Genomic DNA, 22469 nt, shown 5'->3' with positions numbered 1-22469 from the left:
AAACATTTTGTAGGATATTTGTCTCTGAATTTAGAAACATCACAAAGTTGCACATTTTAGAGTCAAGAGTACATTTTGACATTTTATTTTCCCCAATTAATCACCACCCAGTTGTTACTATCAGACATTTGAGCTCAGATTAAGAGAACAGCCAAGTTATTGACGTGATTATTTTACATTTATTCACTTTGTGTATCAAGGTGGGGGTAAAAATAAGTTTTAAAATTATGGTTTATTATTACATATATTGCTTTTCAGCTCATATAGAACCAAATGACATTGCATCATTCAATATCTGAGATTGGTTCCTTGATGCAGATCCAGCACTAATTTACAAACACTGCTTTTACATTGGAAGTATCTGGCAAGAATTTTGATTTAAAAAGATTACATAAAAGGAGGTGTAAATTCACTTTGACTGTCTTGGCCCAGTATTATCTGTTTTGTGCTGTGTGTGTGGTCAATGTATCTTTTTTTTTAACTGTATGCTGCTTTCTTGTCCTCGTAACCAATGAATCCCCGTTCTCTCCGCTTCTCACCTAAATACTCCCCTCCCCCCAACTGCCACCACCCTGCAGGATTTTTGGCAGGTATGGGTTGTGTGAAATTAGCATGTGTGTTTCAGTTTGTATGCATATCTGCTCCTCTGGTTTACTACCCAAATCACTATAATGCAGATTGTACTTTTGGAATCCATAGTGCTTCCTGTTTTTCCTGATTAATGAAAGGTTTGTGAATTTGATTTGAAAGATACTATTTAAACTGTACTTCTAAAATATAACTAAAACTCATACGTTTTATTTATGAAAATGTAGAAACGTCGCAATGAGTCATTTGGTAGCAAAAAAATTTACTTTTTTAAATTTAAAACATGAATAAATATATCACTGATATCAGATTTGAAGTGAAAGCACTCTTGATTCTAAATGTTAAAACTAAACCAGAAAAATAAACAATTAGTATCTCTTGCTTAGCAGTCAGGTGTCTGCCCAGCATGTTTTGCTAATGCTGCCTGAGACTTGAAGAATGTCAGCGGTGTTTGATGCTGTGACTTTCTGTTGACTGTGACAAACAAGCTTCCATGTAAAACATATAGGCAAAGCAAGAAAAATGTTTAAATTTGATATTCATTTTCTCATTGAGAAGGCAGGTGAGTACTCTTACCATGTTATAGTAATTATATACTTGTTCTGGACTGCTGTGCTTCCTGTGTGGCATTGACATGCTCCATGTTCTTTTCATGTTCTCATGGGTTTCTTTCAGGACCTTCTGTTTCCTTCCACTGTCCAAATAAATGCATTTTGATTTATTGGTGTCTGTAAATTGTGTTGAGTTTAAATGTGTCAATGTGGGCTGGTTCCTTTCTTTCTGTTGGAACATGCTTCCATTTACCTGTGAAATTCAAAATGAATACATATTAAAAGAACATGGATGGATGAATGAAAAGTCCAGTCATTTGCAGTTAAAATAGTTAACTTCATCATTTTTATTATATAGGCTGGAAGTCTAGTCACAAGGCAGAAGTTCATGAGTTACGCACCACTGACAAGAACGCTATAAGCTTTGGTCTTTGCATAGGATGCTGGTTGCTTGTGCATCTGCTCTTAGCGTGCCCATACTGTTTAAAAGGGTAAAATGTTTAACTACATCCTTCTTTTCAGATTGGCGTTTTGGAGATTATGACAAAAAAACAACATGTATTAGGCTTATTGAAGTGATTGCACCACTGTATTTGTTTATGTTTAGTTTCGTGTATGTAGCACAGAGACAGCTTTTGACTATTTTTTATGAGCTCTGGCATACAGATTTATTAAACAATAGCATTGTTTGGTAACATTCATATTTGAATATCCTTTTTGTATATCTCTGCCTCGAGTTCATACACCATATATGCATGAAGTGTTTTTCAGTCATTATCTGTGTCTACACCCCATTTTAACTGTGAAGGAACATTAGCATGTACAATCCGTCTGTGTCTTGCCCCACCTAGGTACTATTAAATTATTGAGGCTGCTCATGTGAAATGAAATGCTGCCATCAACTTGAAACTCATTATTAGGTTTTTGATTTTCTTAAATTAAGCATTCATTTATTTTTAAAGGATCAAATAATTTAAGGGTGGTGTGATTCAAGTATTGATACACTAGTGAAAACTTGAGGAGGTATACTATTCTGGTTGCATTCATTATGATTCATTTACTGAATGGTAATTATGTGTTGAGAAACTGAACATTGAGGGAAAGGGGTCATGCTTAGGCTGACATAACTTGTGTAGCGCAAACCAAAGTAATAGACTAAAAGAGGTCTATCAGCGCACACATCTTAACATACATTGACATAGTCTGAGTATGACAGCTGTTGATCCAATTAAGTATCAATTCTGACAGCAAAAGACAAGAAGATATAATTGCAGTAAACCAAAGGACACCTTTAACACAGGGCATTGGAAGATATGAGAAACTTGGAATGGTGTAATCTTGGTAGTATAAACTCATGGTGGAACCAGGCTATAGTGACAGAAATGCACACTGGTTGTAGTATAATGATTTAGAGTATACTGTCATATTTTGTGGTAAAGAAAGTGTCCATTGATAATACAGAAATGTTGGAACTCCTCAATATATTTGATGATCAGACACATCCCTTTGTAGCACCAGTTTACCCATCTGTATTTCTATATGTCCTCACAGCTAGGAAAGTCCAGGAACCTAATAGAAATTTAATCTAATGCGTAGGCCTTATAAATCAGTTCTTAATCCTGTTATCTGTGAGATGAGAAACAGTAAGTTTTTTGGAGTAGGTATGCATTATCAACTAAGTAACAACAGCTATGTGGCACAGCAGAGACAGCACAGGTCAATATCTTTTCCCACTCTTTGAATACCATGTTGATTCAGTTTCCTAACAAGTTCAGGCTGTTAAGATTGCAGATGAATGATTATCTTTATGTTCAATATGTACGCCTAATAAAATGGTCAAGAAGAGTAAGAGGGCATTGATGCTCACAGTTGCATGTTTTTAAAGTAGAAATTACAAACAATGATGGCTATGTGCAGTGCTTAGTTAATGATCAAATAGGCGGTCATAAAAGGCCTAGTCGAAGAGAGCTGAATGTGAGCTGTTTATTCTTAATGTTTATTAGTGTTTAAAAAAAAAATCGTTAATAAATTAAATAAATATTGAATGCCAGGACTTGATAGTCATATATTGCATATTGACCTTTGATGTTTGGTTTTTCACATTACCTGTCTAGTATTTTGGTGTACAATAAAAAAAAATGGAAAATGTGTAAAATCTTTGCACTTACATAGTCCTGTAAATGTCCCATCTACAATTCTCTAATTGTAACTGATTTTACTCCCTTGAATGCCTTCCACATAATGATAAGTGTATAGGCCTGTGTATTTTTTTTATGGAAATTGAATTACAGTGCTTGGAAGGTCTTCTCATTTAAAGTGATTTAATTTGGACACAGCAGACAGTTTTGTGTGAATTGATGACAGACCCACATTTTCTGCTTACTTCTTACAATGGCTTGGCTTTATAAAAGCCCAGCCTCACTAGCCCAGTAATGTTCCTTAAGGAAGGGAAGGTATTTTTCATAATGCAGGGGGTGGTCTTTCAGCTTTATTAATTAGGTTGGAATTGAAGCATGTTTTATTTACTACTTGTACCGAAATACCAGCCATCCTTATAATAATAATTCTTTACATTTATATAGCACTTTGTTTCACTACTCAAAGTGCTTTCCATGCAGGAGGAGGACCTAGGAAGCAAACCCACAATTTTCCTACTGCAAAGCAGCTTTTGGAGCTTTTCAAACTCTTTGACAGTACAGTACTTTATTGCATTAATGATGGGCACATATTTCAAAAATGGTTTGCACCAAGAATAGACCTATTTACATGGTGGCAAAATGTACAAATATGCACTTCTGATTGAGGATACCAGATTGAGACACATTTGCAGTAAATACTTCCTCCATGAAATTTGAAAAAGGTTACTCTTGCTAGCACATTGTCTCCTGTATCTCTAAATCTGATTGTGAAATGCAAAGCATAGACAAAATTAGTTTATGCCATTTTAATAACACTAAAATGGCTGGAGTTATTCTGGTACTTGCAGCTTATGTGTATTTGGTGACAGCACAGCATGCTGTACACTCAGCAAAACTATGCAGTTGCAAGACAAGGGAAACATTGCACACCACATATGTATGCTTAGTAGCCACTTTATTAGGTAAATCAAATCATTGACACAGCCATTCCGCTCCTCCAAATAGCCAGTCACATACCGCATACTCATCAATACAGCACTTGCAAAGTTTTTCAGCGCTTTGCATAGTTAATGATGGTATTTGTCTTAGATGGTTATTTTATGTCTTCTGGATTAGTTTGTCAATAGAAAAGGGCATATATTAGAGTTCTAGAGATTTCTTTTTTTAAAAAGTGAAGCAATATAGTGAGACACTTGAATATCTTTAAAAAACAGTTATAGACCACTTCTCAATTAGAAAACGTGAGATCCTTGTAGGCAAATAACTCAGTGCTTGATTAAGCAAATTTAACGAACAGGTGCTTATTATGATCTGTCACTTAATGCGTATGTTATACCAAAGTGAATAACTGAAGCAGAAGCAGCTGTGCAGAGGGAATAAAACTACAAGCGACAGCCATACTACAAAGATGAGGTTTGGGCAGATGTGGGGGTTTAACCAGCACCTCTTATACCATAGATAATGTGGCTAAAGTGAAAATACAGAATGTGGATGGTCCTGCATTATCAAGGGGTCTCCCAAGTAGAAATTATGTGTCAGACAGGTGCTTCCAGCTTTGCAGAAGCGCAAACAAACAAGCAAGATTAATAACTAGAAATGCAATTGTTGGTTGCGGAAACTAAGTACAGGAAACAAGAAATACATAGAGCTTATTTGTCATTGAAATTGGAAGATGTCTTGCACCATTATCAACTCAGAACCATTGGGATTCTTTTATACCCATGTACAATCCAGAGATCTTATCAGAAGTGGGCTTCATGTAAGAGTTGCAACCCAAGAGCTATTCCACCAAGACATAAGTAAAGCCAAATGACTCATGCATGAAAAAACAAAGACTTGAGTGCAGATAAATGTCAGTAGGTGCTCTGCATTGATGAGTCAAAATTTAACATTTTTGGTTGTAATGGAAGATAGTTTGTCCACCAAAGGCAGTAGAACAGTACATAGTACATGGATAATTGTCAGTAAGCAACAATAGTGGCGGCTCCTAGCAGGTCTGGGTATGCATTTCCACAAACTGAGTTGGGGATTTGATCAAAACAGATGGCTACCTCACTTCTGAGAAGTACATTCTTATCAATCATTCAGTACCATAAGGAAGGTATTTAATCAGGCCACATCTTCATTCAGTTACATGACAATGACCCCAAACACAGGGACAAAATCATTAAAAAAATATGTGCTGCAAAAAAAAGAAATGGCATATCCTGCAACAGATGGTATTGCAACCATAGGGACCTGATCTCAACATCACCGAGCCAGTCATGGGATTACTTGCAGAGAATGAATCAAGTAAGACAACCAGAGTCTGTAGTAGAACTGTGACAATTTGTGCAAGGGGCTTGGAACAACCTACCATGTAAGTGTACCTAATAATTTTATAAACCAAATATTAATTTCATTCATGCTTTTTTGTTTATTGCACTTTCTAAAGCATTATTCATAGCATTATTTTTGAAGGAATTCCTGCTCTACAGCATTTTTACACCAGTTTGGACTATTTGTCTGTCCTGGGTATGACGTTAATCTGCATCCATCCCTGCATGTAGGACCTCCAACCTGCAGGGAAAAACTTGGGGGCTGGTGACAGAATTGGCACTCCAGCCACAATAAAAAAACCTCACACTCTTCCACTCCATCTGAACTAGTGTGGTGCTGAGGTATCACCCGTTGCATGGCTGTACTCGGGTCCTAATCTGTATCCTGAGTTGGTTTTGTGTGTGGTGAATGTGGCAATGCACTGTATCAGTGTGTGCTCCTAACCTCTCTCTCTAGGACTATTTGCAGCATGAATGTGTTTGATGCTGTTGAGTCATTTTAGACCATAATACCTAAGGAATGCTTCTACAGCCTATCTGAATCCATACCTCGAGGAATTCAGGATGTCAGTCAGTCAGTCATTTTCCAACCTGCTATATCCTAACACAGGGTCACGGGGGTCTGCTGGAGCAAATCCCAGCCAGCACAAGGGCACATGCACACACACACCCACACTAGAGACAATTTAGGATTGCCAATTCACCTAACCTGCATGTCTTTGGACTGTGGGAGGAAACCGGAGCACCCGGAGGAAACCCACGCAGACATGGGGAGAACATGTAAACTCCACGCAGGAAAGAAAAATTCAGGATGTTCTTGAGGCAAAATGGACTCCTACCTGGCACTAGAATATTACATACAATAAGGTGGTGGCTAAGTGTATTTACTCCAACTGATATTATGGTTGCATAGCAATCACACAAACAATGCCCTAGATGTCATTTCAAGTTATAGAACCTATTCAGATGGTGAAGGATTATTTACCTTTCATGTTAAACTTCCAAAACTGAATATATTTAATTTAGGCAAACATCTGGTGAAAAAATATTGATGTTTCTGGCCTATGAAAGTTTGTGCAATTACCATGTGAATTTGTGGAAAAACCATCACTGAAACACCTGGCTTTGAAACAGTCATCTATCAGTTATTCATAATATTTCTTCCAGATACTCATCATTCAGTGCAGCCTAAATATAACACAGGCCCACAACTTGGGGTCTATAAGCATTAGAGCTTTAACCTAAAAAAAGACTTTCATGCCATGCACCTGTTCCAGAATATTAGATGAATTTGTCTATATAGATTCATTTGTGTATAACATTTGTAAAGGAGTTTTTTCCATCTTACATAAGCTGCTTCTCACTCTGTACTTCAGTTTTTTAGGCTAGTAAATATAAAAGAAAGCATAGTGGAAGAATAGACAATTGAGTAAGGAGGTAGAATGAACCACCTTGAAAGTTGTTAAAATTTTGCACTTATATACGAAGTGTTCTCTAAATCTCTGTTTTATGTTGCTTAATGGTATAGTTCAACTTCGTACCTAATCAAAACATTTTTGAAATCAATGTAGAAATCATTTTGTATCATCAAATGCTCTTTGTGTTTCTTTCCAGGACTCTGTCATATTCATTGAGTATTGTCTTAACCAATGTTGACTGGCTACCCACACACCAGTACCGGAAAGACTATTTTTTATGTTGCATTTTATTTGCTTCCATTACAGGTTGACTAAACCAAACTTATTTTAGCCTAAAAACTAAAACCATGACTAACTCGGAAATAAATGCAGTGGTTGAATGGTTATCATTATGATTAGTGATGATAAATGAAAAATCTTTCCCTTTAAGACTCTCTACTTACTAAAATGAACTGTAAGATGTATTTTATGTTGTGATGGGAAATGACAGAAGCAACTGAAATAAAGATTAAATTGCAGTTAGTGAAACAAGAGTAATCATGATACAAAGGATGCAAATCCCATGTGATGATCTAAGAAAAGAATCACGCATTATCAAGTGAGTGTTACTTTACCGCAGCTATTGAACAGGACTATTAGTGCCACTAAAAATTTTAATTAAGTCACTAGGTAGTCTGTGCTAGATAAATCATACTGTTAGCCAGTGGTATGTAGACAGATCTGGCTTCTCTATATCCTGTATGAAAATTAAACTTAAAATTGTATTGTTGTTTAAGTTGTTGCATTTGATACTAAAGCACGAAATCCATCTAGTTTCATTGTCTGTACAGAAGCCTGGATACAATAACACACTTATCTACACAAATTCACACTTGGTCAATTTTGAAGTACCAGTTCACACCATACATGTGAAAGGAAAACCAGCGTACCTGCCAAAAAACCAATATAAACACATAAACAGTGTACAAACTTCAAATAGACTATGACCAGGTGAGAGATGTACCCTGTTTCTAGAGATGTAATTCTGCAGCACCTCATGCAGTTTGTAATATAGCTTGAGGAAAAGTAAAGTGAAAGTGAAGTATCAAGTTCTACAACAGTACACTGTATTTTTTAAACATAGGCATAATCTTTTTTCACTTTGAAGAGATTTTTCTGTTGATCAGCATCAAAAAAGCCACATTAAATCAACTGACATTCAATGTTTCTAACAGTAAAATGTGAAAACTTCCTTTGGCGTGAATACTTTTTATTGGCACTGTTTACTGCAATAACACCATGTGAACAATTAAAAACATGATAATTTAACACAAGAGAAAAAAATTCTTTCAATGCATTGAATACATTCTCTTTAAAACTGTTAAATAACTAAAAACCCAGATGCTATTTTACAGTGTAAAATAAATTTGAGTTTACTGTAGCAAATAATAACTGGCATGTGTATGCATATTTAATGTTCACTTGCATCACAGAAAAATACATACGGATGTCTATTAAAACATTTGGTGAGTCTGCCTCTCTTTTTCTGTTAATCAGTATCTAAAAAGCTAAATGAAATTCACTGTCATTCAATGTTGTGTAACATTAAAATGTGAAAATTTCCAAGGTGGGGAGTATTTTTTATGGCTAATGTATATGTTCAATACTGGGAAAATAATGTGCGACTAAACCAGTGATGTTTTTTAATAAGTATTTTTCAGAAGACCCTTGCTTTATTTTGCCTTGTAAAGTTGGAGAAAAGAAAGATGTCTGAAGTTTTGGATTTACACAGTGGACATGTTATTAAATAACTGGTTTCTTTGTCCTAAAGCACCCTTTAGCTGGTTGAAAATAATTTTTTCTGCCATTATTCCAGTTGAATGACTAATAATGTGAAATGGTATATTGGAATATACGAGCATGGAAAATAATTCACACAGTAGGAGCTCATTGAGTCATAATGAGCAAGTGCCATTATCTGCACTGAGTGATTATACAACATGTAATTAGACATTTCACTGCTCAATGAAATAGAAGGAACTGTTATACCAGATTTTCCTCAATTTACATTAGTTTAGTACTGAAATATGCTACTGAACCTGTAATACACTAATTGAGAAGTTTATGTGGAATTATCATTAAAATAAACAAGTGTAAGTATGATTCAAGGGAGTGGAAGATTTTTGCATTATTTGTATACAGTCATCATTGATTACAGAAGGTGCATAAATGTTTATGTTGCTGAATGCTTAATGTTAGTACATGAAATTACTTGAGTGAGTGATGATTTGCAGAACTCTTTTATCTGTGAGGACTACTTGTTTCATTGTTTCACAGATATAGTATTTAAAGTTAATGTACACTAGCAGCAGCACCCAACATTGCATGGGTAATTAATTTTAAGGCAAAACTATGTAGCTTCTGTAAATAGTGTTTCTTAAAAGTATACCCTACCAGACACAAATTATTCTAAATTAATTATTGGCCAGGCTGAAAATACGGGCTGTCCCTGGGAAAAAAAAACCCTCACCCAGGTACCCCCAGGTAAGAACTCCCACCCCCCATGGGTACTGCGAGGTGTTTCTAATAGTGTACCCTACCACAGACCTATTAATTGGTAAAATCTGACAAAAGGCATTGTCCTTAAAACTAAGTGTAGTAGTAAGAAGGAAAACCCTCACCTAGGTATCCCCAGGTACCTCCAGGGTCAACATTTTGGCTTCCAAAGTAGTCTAGTCCCTCTCCCTGACAAAGCTGGATATGTGTGCAAACATTTGCTGAGATTGGGTTGTCTGGTAAGTAATTTTAAGGATGCCCATAAAATCAGTGAAAAGGCACTGTCCTTGAAATTCACTGTAGTAAAAAGGAAAACAAAAAAAACAAAGGTAACCCCATGGTTGAAATTTTTGGTTCCAAAGTAGTCTAGTGTCTCTTCTTGACAGAACTGGACATGTGTGCAACATTTTATTGATATCTAAGCAAGGGTATAGAAATGTATAAAGAACAAGTACACACCCACATTGAGCTTTATAAATTAAAAGTTAAAAGTCCATTGTGATAGGTTGCATAACAATAACATTAATAATAATCTGGTTATATGTTGACAAATGCTAATCATCATTTTTTTCATACATATTTTTATTTAACTTTTAAAATACTCGGTTTCTATGTATAGGTTGATTATTTTATGTAGGTGAAAACTTTAACAACATACCAGTGCAAAACCTTAACCTTTTTAGAAAAACATCACCCATCTCATTAATAAGACTACTGTTTTGAGCATCTTTCTTTCTACTTGATTAGAATTATCCATGTGGTGAACTTTTATCTCTGAAATGTTAATGTTTAAATGAATGAACTACAGCAGGTTTAAGTTATTTATTTGTTTGTTGTTCCATGAATATGTCCTAAAGGTAAATTTATAAAAATATTTGTGAAAGGGATTTGTGTTTGTTTCTTCAGTTTGTATGCACATGTGTGGGTGTATCATTTTTTTAATAGTAACTGTCTTTTCCCTTGCTTAACCACTCTTCTCTACCTTCCCTTTTCCCTTGTGGAATCCATTCAAGACAGAGGTAACCAAGTGGGGAGGTCTGTCTTACAGACCTTAGCATGATTTGATGTGTGTATTTTGTCAAAAAAAAAAATTTGAACTTTTTCTGACCTGCTTGCGTGAATTGCATGGTTTAGCATTCTTTCACATTTTCCTAGTTATTCTATTGTCTGTTTTTTTATTCTTTTGTGTTTCTGTACAGTCTTAGTTTCACTGTGCTGTGTTAAGATGATTGCAGTCTAAATCTTTAAATGAAATCTTCAGCCACAATAGTGTTTGTGTGCCTGTCCTTACATGAAAAAATAATCTTCTGGTAGCAAGCACACATCTGTTTTTTATACAAGCTCCCAGGTATGTTGTGGAAGTTTATTATATTAATTGTTATTCTGGGATATCCCATCTGCTTTGATGTATGGGAACTCATTGGAGCAGCAAGATGTTGAACAGAAATATAAATAAAGCTACCACTGTGAATAGCATTCCACTTGCAGGTTAGGATATTAATTATTGTTGAGACTATTTAGGGACAATTGATTAAAGTACCTGGACAATTATTCAGTGAAGATTCTTGGTCAGAGGCAGTATGTTCGGGTTCTAAAAATAATCTATATTTTAGTGCAATCTATAAATGCAACATGCTTGTGGTTGTATAGATTCTTCCTTTAAGTAAAATAACTATATTATATGTTACAGGTCCATAAATACTTTTTTATGCTAGGTGGTCAAAATAACTTGGCAGTTTGTTTATATTTTAGTTCCTTCTCTTTTTGTTATATTACGCCATCTATTTTCTGTGATCTTCAAATTGCTTCATGTCATCATGTATGACTCCTCTTAAAGCAAGTAAAGAATGCCCACAGATGTTTTAAATTTGAACCTTAAGTGCAATACTACAGAAAATGCTTGTAGATGAGTTTCTGGCTATCTTGATGCAATTTTTAATTTTGAAAGTTATTTGATTTTGTAACTGGCACCTTGTAGCCTATGTAAAATTTAAATAGTTATTGCTGCTGTTTCTTTAAATTTTAAATTATGAGGCTTGCTTGGTATAAGTGCTCAGGATTACTGACACAAGCAGTGTTGCTGTTATGTTGTACTACTGTGATGTGCAGGTATTCTGTAATCTCTGTAAATACAGAGTTTAGACTTTGTTTACAGTGTGTAGATAGGAGCACAATTTTAAAAAGTAAGACTGATTAATTAATTAGAATAAATGGTTTGCGTGACATGGTGGTGGAGTGGTTGCAGCCCTTTTGTCTCTCAGCTTTAGAGTCCTGGGTGTGAATCACGGGCCCAGTCACTGTGTGAAGTCTGCATGCCCTCCCTTGTTTCTGCATGGATTTTCCTCCCACATACTAAAGACATGCATGTTAGGTTAATTAACAACTTCCAACTGGCCCTGTATCACTGAATTATAGGTGGCTGTGAGTATGCCTTGTTAAGGGCTAGAGTTCTGTGGAAGATGATTATAGAAAAGATAAACAGGTTCAGTGAAACTGTATTCTGAACAGATTAAGTGTACAAGTTTTATGCTCAGAGCAGATAATAAGCAGAATGGTTATATCCCAGAGACAACTTGTGTTGCAGGATTTAGACTGCTTTCTTTTTATACTGGTTATGTAACAATTCTTTCACCTTTTTGCATTGTACTGGTAATAGCCAATTTAATCATTTTTAATGTGCCATTTTCTTTCTTTTTCTTTTTATTGTATTTGTAAACAGAAATTGTCCCAGGAACGTGAGAAGTTTGCTGATGAAGACAGTATATTTTACACTCTAGGAGAATGTGGACTCATCTCATTTTCAGATTATATATTCTTGACTACCGTCCTCTCCAGTGAGTAGTGATGTTCAATTGAATGCTCAGTGATTCTTGACCTCCTAACATAACTATAAATCTCAGCTGCTGTGACAGACTTGAGCAATATGTCATCTTAGGTCTTTTTTTCTTATTATTTTTGGGAAGTACTTCACAAGGATATGCCATCACATAAATATATTAGTAACATCAAGTGGTCAAATATAATATTTTGTGACTCTTGTATGTAGTAAGTGAAGCAATCCGCTGCTTTCTTCTTAGCTGCAGTTTTGGAGTATGGAATTGCTGGAGTGCATTTGATTTTTGTCCTGTTCCAGGTCAATACCTGATAAAATAAAATTTGCCATAGTAATTTTGTATGAAGCCAAAACTAATATTTCTTTCATGTTTAAGAATGATACTAATTAAGTTAAGCACACAAATACTACACTTCAAAACAAAAGTAATCCTAGCCCTTAATTCAGAAGTCAAACCAGGGTAATGCATCTGCAGCTAACATCATGAGGAGAAATGCCCACTCTTTTTGAAAACATTCATTGTCATTTAAGAGAAATCTATCCTTTAGCTCAAGTACTATATGTGTAAAAGCAAGTAGAATTTCCAAGTAGACAACAATAAATTCAAAGTATTATTTCATATAAAGGGGAGTTTATATGGGGATTCAGTGTTAAAAATTGATAGTATTACATAATTAACACAGCAGCTTTCATCATACATACTTAATGAAAATAATGGCATGATATTAAAATTTTGAAACAGTTGTCACAAAAGTAGTGGCATACCATGCATTCAGATATTTCCCCTACAATTTTTTGGTCATCATTTTAAGTTGGTTTGAACAGGGCTTGCAGTTTGAGCTGTTGAAAAATAGGTTTTGAATCTAGTGATGAATCACTGAATTTTCAAAACCCTTTACTCTTTGTATTGTGCAAACAGTTAATTATACAGTCAGTAAAATATTAGTAATGCACAGTTACAGTCTGAAAACACCATTTTGAACTGAATGCAAAGAGAAATTGCTCCTTGATTATAAGCACCCCACTAGTATTACAATATGATGTACTGAAATGCTAAAAAAAAAAAAAAAAGTAAAGGAACGTACCTGTTTATTTAAGAAAAAGATGTGGAACTTAAATACTAGTTTGGATAGACCGTGAGAAATGTTATTAAATTATCTGTGAAAATTTAGAAGTCCATGATTTTTTTTTGTTTGAGAGATTATTCGGAATATATATTCCATAATTTAAATTTTCCATGCATGTTTTATTTTACAATTTGTGCTCAGTGACCTTGTCCGATCTTATTGTTTTGATCAGTTTTTGGTGGGAGTTTCGCAATTACAACCCCAAATGTCAAGTGTAAGTTTTACTTACAAAGGTGAATGGTTTCAGGCTGAGTCACTAAAGTATGCATTGATAGTTGCATTATAAGCTTAGCAGAAATTCCTTCCATTGTCAGCAGCTGAATAACTCTTGATAGACTCTTAACCGAGCATCTTTAATGTGGTTTTAAAAATATATTTAAAAATCAGCAGGATAAAAGGTTAGGATAAAGGTTATTAGTTACCATTTAAGGATTCATTTTCTAAGATCAATATTATTTTTTATAACTTTTTGCTTGCATATTGGAAAGATGAAACTTTGTTGTGACATGAGCAATTAACATTTCTAAATAGCAGTATTTTTTTCTGTCAGTTTATACATGAAATAATATTTTGCTTATTAACCTTATTTGAATGAGAATTACTAAAGTACCGTATTGTTCGCTCCATAAGACGTGCTTTTTTTTCCACCCCAAAGTGGGTGGAAATGTTTGCGCCTTATGGAGCAAATATTGCGTGACAGCCCGTGATGTGTATTACCTGACCTGACTCATATGACGAGGGTTCTACATCGGAGAAAGAACACATGTCACACATTTGCTGTCGCTGTACTTTGTATATGTACACGGAAAGCTCTGCAGTCTACGTGTGACTTTACACTGTAGGAAGAGAAGTAAATAAATCAAGGTAAATAGGTAAAAAAAAAACCATTCAATCTGGCTTTTATATGTAGGGTGGTCCAGATCTAATTATGCAATTTTCATTACGCTATAACATATTAAGTTTATTACATAGAAATTCCCCTTGAAAAATCCCGTACCATCGTGAAGTGTGCGAACTGACTGTGACAATGCAGGTTTGCTCCACACTCCCAATGTCCTTATGGGAGCCCTTGTACCCGGCACCGTCGGTAGTGTCACTGAGATGAGCTGACAAGTGAGGGCAATTCTCAAATGAAGCCAGGGGATATTTCCAAAAAGTGCATAAGTGCTTTTATTAAACAATAATCAAAACAAAAAGTTCAGTGTCCAAAGTTCCAATAAATATTCCATACAACCAGGTGTCCAGTGTGAATGAAAACTATCAAATAAATAAATCCTTTAAAACTCGAGGTTAAAATAAAATACAGAAGTTAATGAAGTCTCTTTTATTACTCTCCGGCCCACCTTCGTCACTCTTTCTCCCCAGCTCACCCATTGCTCTCGCAGCCAGCGGAGACCCAACAGCCACAAGCTCCTTAAGCCAACCTCTGTCTTGGCCCACTTATGGATGTCACTGCCAGACCGACGAGGTCGGCTCTCCTTCCTTCATCCTTCGTGCACCCGTAGTCGCTCCTCAGATCCCTCAGGAGGACACCTGCTCTGCTCACCCCACTCATTCAAAACTTTCAGTGGGGCGAACTAGCCCCCAGAGCGCATCAGCCTAACGCTCCTTCACGGGGCCCCTGCTCGTGGTGACTTTCCAGATGGCCAGATCATCCTGCACTTTCCCATCCTTAACCTCCTTTCACTTTTCCTCAATCCATCTATACATCCTTCCATTTCTCCCCTATCCTAGTGTCGACCCGTATATATACCCACATCCACACGCACCTCCTTGGGCGCAGCGCCTTAATCACACACCGCAGGAAGCCAATGAGGCAATCAAGAATGACTGCACCCACATGTGCAGGTGCGACTCGCTTCTGCTACCTAATTAACTCCCCGCAGTAATGCAATCGCGCCCACAGAGAACGGCACTGCTATAAGGATTTAAAACCTGGGCTTTTTATGGGAAGACGCAGACCCGCTATACCACACTGACAACATGAAGAATCGCCTTCACACCGAACTGGAATCGTCCCCACGTAAATCAAAGTCATACAGACGATCTGGATCTGCATAATTAGATCGGAACCACCCTGTACAAAGTACAACGACTTCAACTTCCACCCACAGCTATAGAGTCTTCAGTGCGCAAGCAACTTTCCACGCTAGTGTTTAGATCTGGACGGTGCATGTGCCCAAAAAAGAAGTCTGACTGCATTCTGGTACCATTGTTTGTGAACTGAAGTGTCAGCGTGCAGTTTTTGTAGCATTACACGTGTATTTTTTGAGCATGCCCGTGTTGCTCAAACACAGGAAGCTCTGCAGTCTACTTGTTACTTTACGCTGTAGGAAGTAAGTAAATAAATCAAGGTAAATAACATTCAATCTGGCTTTTATGTAAGTAACATATAAATGTTAATGTTTTGGGCACATGCACCGTCCAGATCTAAACACTAATGTGGAGAGTCACTCGCGTACTGAAGAGTCTATAGCTGCAGGTGGAAGCTGCCATTAGCAATGCCTTAGATGAAACTCAAGATAGTATCATATATGAACATAACGAAGAAAGTGATATCAGTGATTGTGAGCAACTAAGCTTCATAAATTCTGACACTAATGATGAGAAGTTCTTGGGGTTTCCAGAAAACTAGAAGAGTGCTTGAACCTTAAAGTCTCTCCTCATTTGTTAATGACAGTGATGATGGTTCCTAATACCACTGTTGACTTTACATGGTTGAAATATTATTCTGCTATATTGTATTAAATATATTAGTTCACCATTTGGTTCAGAATATTTTTTTTCTTGTTTTCCTTCTCTAAATCTAGGTGCGTCTTATGGAGCAAAAAATACGTTATATAACACTTGGGGAAAATAAATAAGATAACGTCACTCTGTAGTGGTGTTCTTGTCTGTCCTTTACATTTTTCTCCTGCTGTGAACATCTCTTCAGTAATAACTGTTTATTTATCCATGTTGAAGGTCCATATACTCACCTTGTTTTTGAATCAGTTAATTTTTAAATAATCTAATAAATATTACGTAACTGTTAATGGTTAATATCTATGAAGAATGTGTACTTTTCTACTTTTCTCCTGAATCATAATTCTACTGAGAATCAGTTTGGTCACATCCATGCTTTAAACCCAGCATAAAAAATGTTTGCCAATATGACTTTCCAGTACCAGTATAATCATCAATGGCAGTTTTCCTATACATTTTTGTTATGGACTTATAAAGAAATTAATTACATTTTCTGTCCTATCATATCATTCCACCCTGTGGCAACTTTTCTTTATTTACAAATTACTAAACAATGTGAGAAGTGAAGATAAAAAATAATTTTTTGTGGCTGTTGAATGTTGATACTAGAAATCTTGTACCAGCTGAAAACATTTATGAAAATACTGTGCATATTCCATCAAATAGTGATACTGCATAGTTTGTTTAGTATCACTGTAAAACAGACTGCAGACTTTTTTTGTAGATATGATGCCAGATGGCACAAAATGGCTGATGCCATTCCATTTGAGTCATTACTGCAGAGCCTAATGACGTTAGGAGTTGCATGCTAGAGGTTCTGTAAATGTACTGCTTATGGCACCTTAAAAGGTTTTCTTTAAAAACAAATATTATACCTGGTTCTTTACTTTTGCATGTGCCTCTTTATCTGCCAGTTTTGGCGAGTTTCATTGCATATATTAATGTCTTTGGTTATGTGTGGCTAAAACTTTCGCAACCATTGTGAGTTATTTCAGTGATCTCTACTGTATATGTAGGGGATTTCAGTGGAATCTGTTCACTGTCGAATAGCAGTTAGTTGTGTGGTGAAACAGACATTTGTTGTACTTAATCTGTTTTTGTTTGTTCTCTGATCACGTTGAGTTGTTAGTGGAAATTGGTCTATGATGCCTTTATCATTTCTTTCTTAATCACAGTATCATCTGTCAGCTCAGCTATTTTAAACAGAAAAGGGCTTCCATGAAAATAAGATGAAAGCATGAAGAGGCCTCCCAGTAACATACTTTGTTTTGGCATCATATCTCATTATGCAGATCAACAACAATTTTGATGTGCAGTATGAATTTTATTGTTTCTCTTTAAAAATCCCAGAGCTGCTAGTGATCCCTAGTTAAAAGTCATGAAAACAAATACTTCCATATGCCATAGTAAATGTTATGATTGTATTGTTGTTTTTGGTTGAAGACATTTTTCAGAGTCCACTGGGAATACTTAGTAGCAAGAACATCAGAACAATACTATAAACTAAAAATTGAAACCAGTAAAAGCTGAAAGACACCCCAAATAAACTTATAAAATGGAATACGATGGAAAGTGAAATAAAAAATAGAGCAAACTGCAAATCTTAACCTTGCAATGCTCACTACAGTAATCCCTCCTTGATCGCAGGGGTTGCATTCCACAACCCCCCGTGAAAGGTGAAAATCCACGAAGTAAAAAACATATGTTCGTATGGTTATTTTTATATATTTTAAGCCCTTATAAACTCTCCCACACTCTTATAAACATTTCCTGCATAGTTATACAGCATAAACCCTTTGTATTCTCATAGATATTAGGTAAGATTCCTTGAAATTATGTATGCAAACACACTGTTTATATACAGTAAAACCTAAATATTATTTTAAAGATATCGAGGGTCTCCGATATCACATATGTTACAGCCATTACGATAGATAGGCCACCAGCAATAAATATGTACAATGCAAGAAAAATTGTATACAGTGAAATGTGTGTACAGTGACAATAAATATACGTACATGTTGTACTAAGTACTGTACGTAGAAAATGAATTATGGTTACTCACCAACAATGACACGACAACTTGTCCGATAACGAGGAGTTTAATTTTACTGCACAACAAAGGAGAGCGTTACAGCTCTTCTAAAGGAGCCTCTTCAGGCGACTGTGTACAACAACAACAACAACATTTATTTATATAGCACATTTTCATACAAAAAGTAGCTCAAAGTGCTTTACATAATGAAGAATAGAAAAATAAAAGACACATTAAGAAAATAAAATAAGTCAACATTAATTAACATCGAAGAAGAGTAAGGTCCAATGGCCAGGGTGGACAGAAAAAACAAAAAAAAATTCAGACGGCTGGAGAAAAAAATTAAATCTATAGGGATTCCAGACCATTAGACTGCCTTGTCCCCTCTGGGCATTCTACCTAACATAAATGAAACAGTCCTGTTTGGATTTAGGGTTCTCACGGATGGACTTGATGATGATGGTCACGTAGACTTCTGGCTTTTAATCCATCCCTCGTGTAGCACCGCCGTTGTTGTTCTTCTGGCAGTCTTCAATCCAAATCCCTAAAGCAGATTCCATCGGACTACCGCCTTATTACATCCACTTAAAACTCGTTTTGCGCCCTGGTTAAAGGACACTGCGGCTGTAGATCTTATACTCTTTTCCTCCTTTTTAAATAAAAAGAATCGTGGACTCATTAATGCCGTAATGGCGTTCTGCAGCAGAGTAACTGTTCCCTTCCTTCAACATATCCAAAACATTTACCTTTTCGGCAATCATTAACATCTTCCGTTGGTGCTTGGGCACGGCCCCTGAAGCAGTAGCAGGAGCAGATCGTTTTGGAGACATAACGAAGGGCTTGACTATGCGCAAAGATAAACACAAAATTGCACAAAAGTTAACTCTTTACGCAGCAAAACACATTGATGCTGAATGAGCGAGACAAGACTTCCTGGTTAACGCAGCGGAATTGAATTCGCTGCTCCGTCGCTGAGCCAGTCAGCACACATGAACTTAACTGCATGCTCTGATTGGGTAGCTTCTCAGCCTCCGCCAATAGCATCCTTTGTATGAAATCAACTGGGCAAACCAACTGAGGAAGCATGTGCCAGAAGTAAAAAGACCCATTGTCCGCAGAAACCCGCAAAGCAGCGGAAAATCCACGTTATATATTTAGATATGCTTACATATAAAATCCGAGATAGAGTGAAGCCACGAAAGTCGAAGCGCGATATAGCGAGGGATTACTGTACATACATATCATAAAACAGTAACAAACAAACTGAACTAAAGTCAGCTTTGTATGCAGGATTTTACTTTGTTCAGTCAATAATTTTGCTTTCAAGTTTACCACCAGTCTTATGTTTTGGGGAAAGGGTTGTCTTGCTGAAGCCAGACATATAATATATATATATCTGGAGCCTACCATGCGTGAATTGTGCTTAAAACTGGGTAAGAGCAATTAGAAGGAACACTGTGTGTTACATTTCTTAACTGATCCAACACCTCAAGAAGAAGGGGTGATGATTTTGAACTGCAAAGATCAGAGGTGCTTTGGCTAATGGTCAGACAGACAGTAAGCTTTGAAGAGACAGTTGAAAAGTCTCTTAAAAAACCTATTAGACATATAAATATATGTTGCATGTGCAGAAAACACAATGAATGTTTGAAATGTAAGCATAACCTGCTTTTAAAAATAAACCTAACTTTTTGCAAGAGAAAAATCTTTCTGTACCATCAGATTATGCGTTGACATTCAATAGCATCAATGGACGAGTGGTAAACGTGATTGATAGGTTGTTGCAGATTGTTGCAGATGCTATGTGTACTCTGTTGTTCAATGTTAAGACATAGAAGAGTCAATATAAATAAATATTAATACATATCGACATGTCCTTTCTCATCAAATCCCTACTAACCTAGATGTACAATACTACCAAATTTCAGCTTTTTAACTTTAAAGTCAGTCAGTCAGCTTTACATTATATTTACACAGATTAGCCACAATATTAAAACCACCTGCTTAATATTTGTGTAGATCACCCTCGTGCTCCCAAAACAACACTGACCCACCAGGGTATGGACTCCACAAGACCTCTGAAGGTTTCCTGTGGTATATGGCACCAAGACTTTTAGCAACAGTTCCTTTAGGTCCTGTAAGTTGCATGGTGGGGTCTCCATGGATCAGACTTGTTTATTCAGCATATCCCACAGATGCTCAATCGATTTGAGATCTGAGGAATTTCGATGCCAAGTTAATGCCTTGAACTCTTTGTCATGTTCCTCAAACCATTCCTGAACATTTTTTGCAGTGTGGCAGGGTTTGCAACAGTTTTTAGGTAGGTGGTACGTGTCAAAATATCATCAACATTAATTCCAGAACACAAGGTTTCCCAGCAGAACATTGTCCAGAGCACAGACTTCCTCTGCCGGCTTGCCTTCTTCCCAAAGTGCATCATGCTCCTATCTCTTCCCAAGGTAAACTCCGCACATGCGTGTGGCTCTCCACATGAACAGAAGAAAAAATGTGATTCAGTAGATTAATCCTCCTTCTTTCATTGCTCCACAGTTCAGTTCTGATGCTCACTTGCCCATTGTAGGTGCATTCGATGTTGGTCAGGGTTCAGCGTGGGCACTCTAACCAGTCTGCAGTTATGCAGCAAGCTGCAATGCAGTGTGTGTTCTGACACCTTTCTCAAATTGCCAGAATTACTTTTTTGAGGAATTTGTGCTTCAGTAGCTCTTCCGTGGAAGCAGACTAGATGGGCTAGTCTTTGTTTGTTAATGAGCTGTCGGCACTCAAAACCCTGTCGCTGGTTAACCAGTTGTTCTTCCTTGGACCTCTTTTGGTAGGTACTAACTACTGCATACTTGGAACACCCAACAAAACCTGTCGTTTCGGAGATGCCTTGACTCAGTCATCTAGTCATCATAATTTGGCCCTTGTCAAAGTTGCTTAGTTTCTTACACTTGCACATTTTTCCAACACATCACCTTCAAGAACTGACTGCTCGCTTGCTTCCTGATATATCCCACCACCTGACAAGTATCTTTGTAACAAGATATTCAATGTTATTCACTTCACCTGTCAGGGTTTTTAATGTTGTGGCTGATCAGTGTATTTACAGTGGCATGCAAATGTTTGGGCACCCTTGCTTAAAATGTTAAGTGAGCAGAAGATGAATTGATCAATTAAAGGTGTAAGTTAAAGATGACACATTGCATTTCAGCATTTTATGGAAGATTAATGTGTTGTTTTTTGTATTGTACAATTGTACAGTGAAAAAAGGAAAGGCACAAAAACGTTTGGGCACCCCAGGATATTTGAGGTCTCAGATAACTTTTACCATGGTCTCAGACCTTAAGTAGCTTAATAGGGCACTGGCTTGTTCACAGTCATTGTTAGGAAACCCCAGGTGAGTCAAAGCTCTGTATAAAAATTCTCTGACTCCTCAAACCCTTGTCCCAACAATCAGCAGCCATGGGCTCCTCTAAGCAGTTGCCTAACACTCCGAAAATAAAATAATTGATGCTCACAAAGCAGGAGAAGACTACAAGAAGATAGCAAAGTAGGGAGTTTGCATATAAACATCTAAGCAACCCTGATGCATTTTGGAAACAAGTCCTGTGAACTGATGAAGTCAAAATAAAATTTTTTGGCCACAATGTTCAAAATGTATGTTTAGAGAAAAAAGGGGTGCCGAATGCAAGGAAAAGAACACCTCTCCAACTGTTGAGCATGTAGGAGGCTTGGGCTTATATTGCATCCGGTGGCACAGGGAATATGTCTTTGGTAGAGGGAAGAATGGATTTAAATACATACCAGCAAATTCTGGAAGCAAACATCACACCATCTGTAAAAACGTTGAAGCTGGATGGGTCCTACAACATGGTAATGATCTGAAACATACCTCAAGAGGTGCTAGCGTATGGTTTTTCCACGGCCCTCACAGTTCATTCAAACCTAAATATCATTGAAAATCTGGATAGTTCTCAAAAGAGCAGTGCATGCAAGACCACCCAAGATTCTTGCAGAATCAGAAGCCATTTGCAAGGACAAATGGGTCAAAAAGCAAACACCAAGTAAGAATTTAAAGACTCTCACCTGGCTACAAAAAGTGTTGACAGGCTGTGATACTTGGCAAAGGGGGTGTTTCTGACCTTTTTTCTTTTTTTTTGGTGTTTTGTACCTGTGAATAA

General features: G+C 36.6%; 1 protein-coding gene across 1 annotated transcript in view; it reads left to right on the top strand.

Annotated features, from left to right (window-relative positions):
• Positions 1-22469, top strand: part of micu1 (mitochondrial calcium uptake 1) — a 117075-nt gene that overhangs the window by 81303 nt on the left and 13303 nt on the right. The window contains exons 6-8 of the mRNA XM_039773719.1: positions 579-590; positions 10562-10567; positions 12268-12382. Of these exons, the coding sequence (XP_039629653.1) occupies positions 579-590; positions 10562-10567; positions 12268-12382 (133 nt within the window). The remainder of the gene's footprint in view (positions 1-578; positions 591-10561; positions 10568-12267; positions 12383-22469) is intronic.

This window comes from Polypterus senegalus, chromosome 1, assembly GCF_016835505.1.
Source record: "Polypterus senegalus isolate Bchr_013 chromosome 1, ASM1683550v1, whole genome shotgun sequence".
Taxonomy (NCBI): Eukaryota; Metazoa; Chordata; class Cladistia; order Polypteriformes; family Polypteridae; genus Polypterus; species Polypterus senegalus.
The sequence above is the reverse complement of the archived record's forward strand: the minus strand, read 5'-3'. Positions and strand labels throughout refer to the sequence as shown.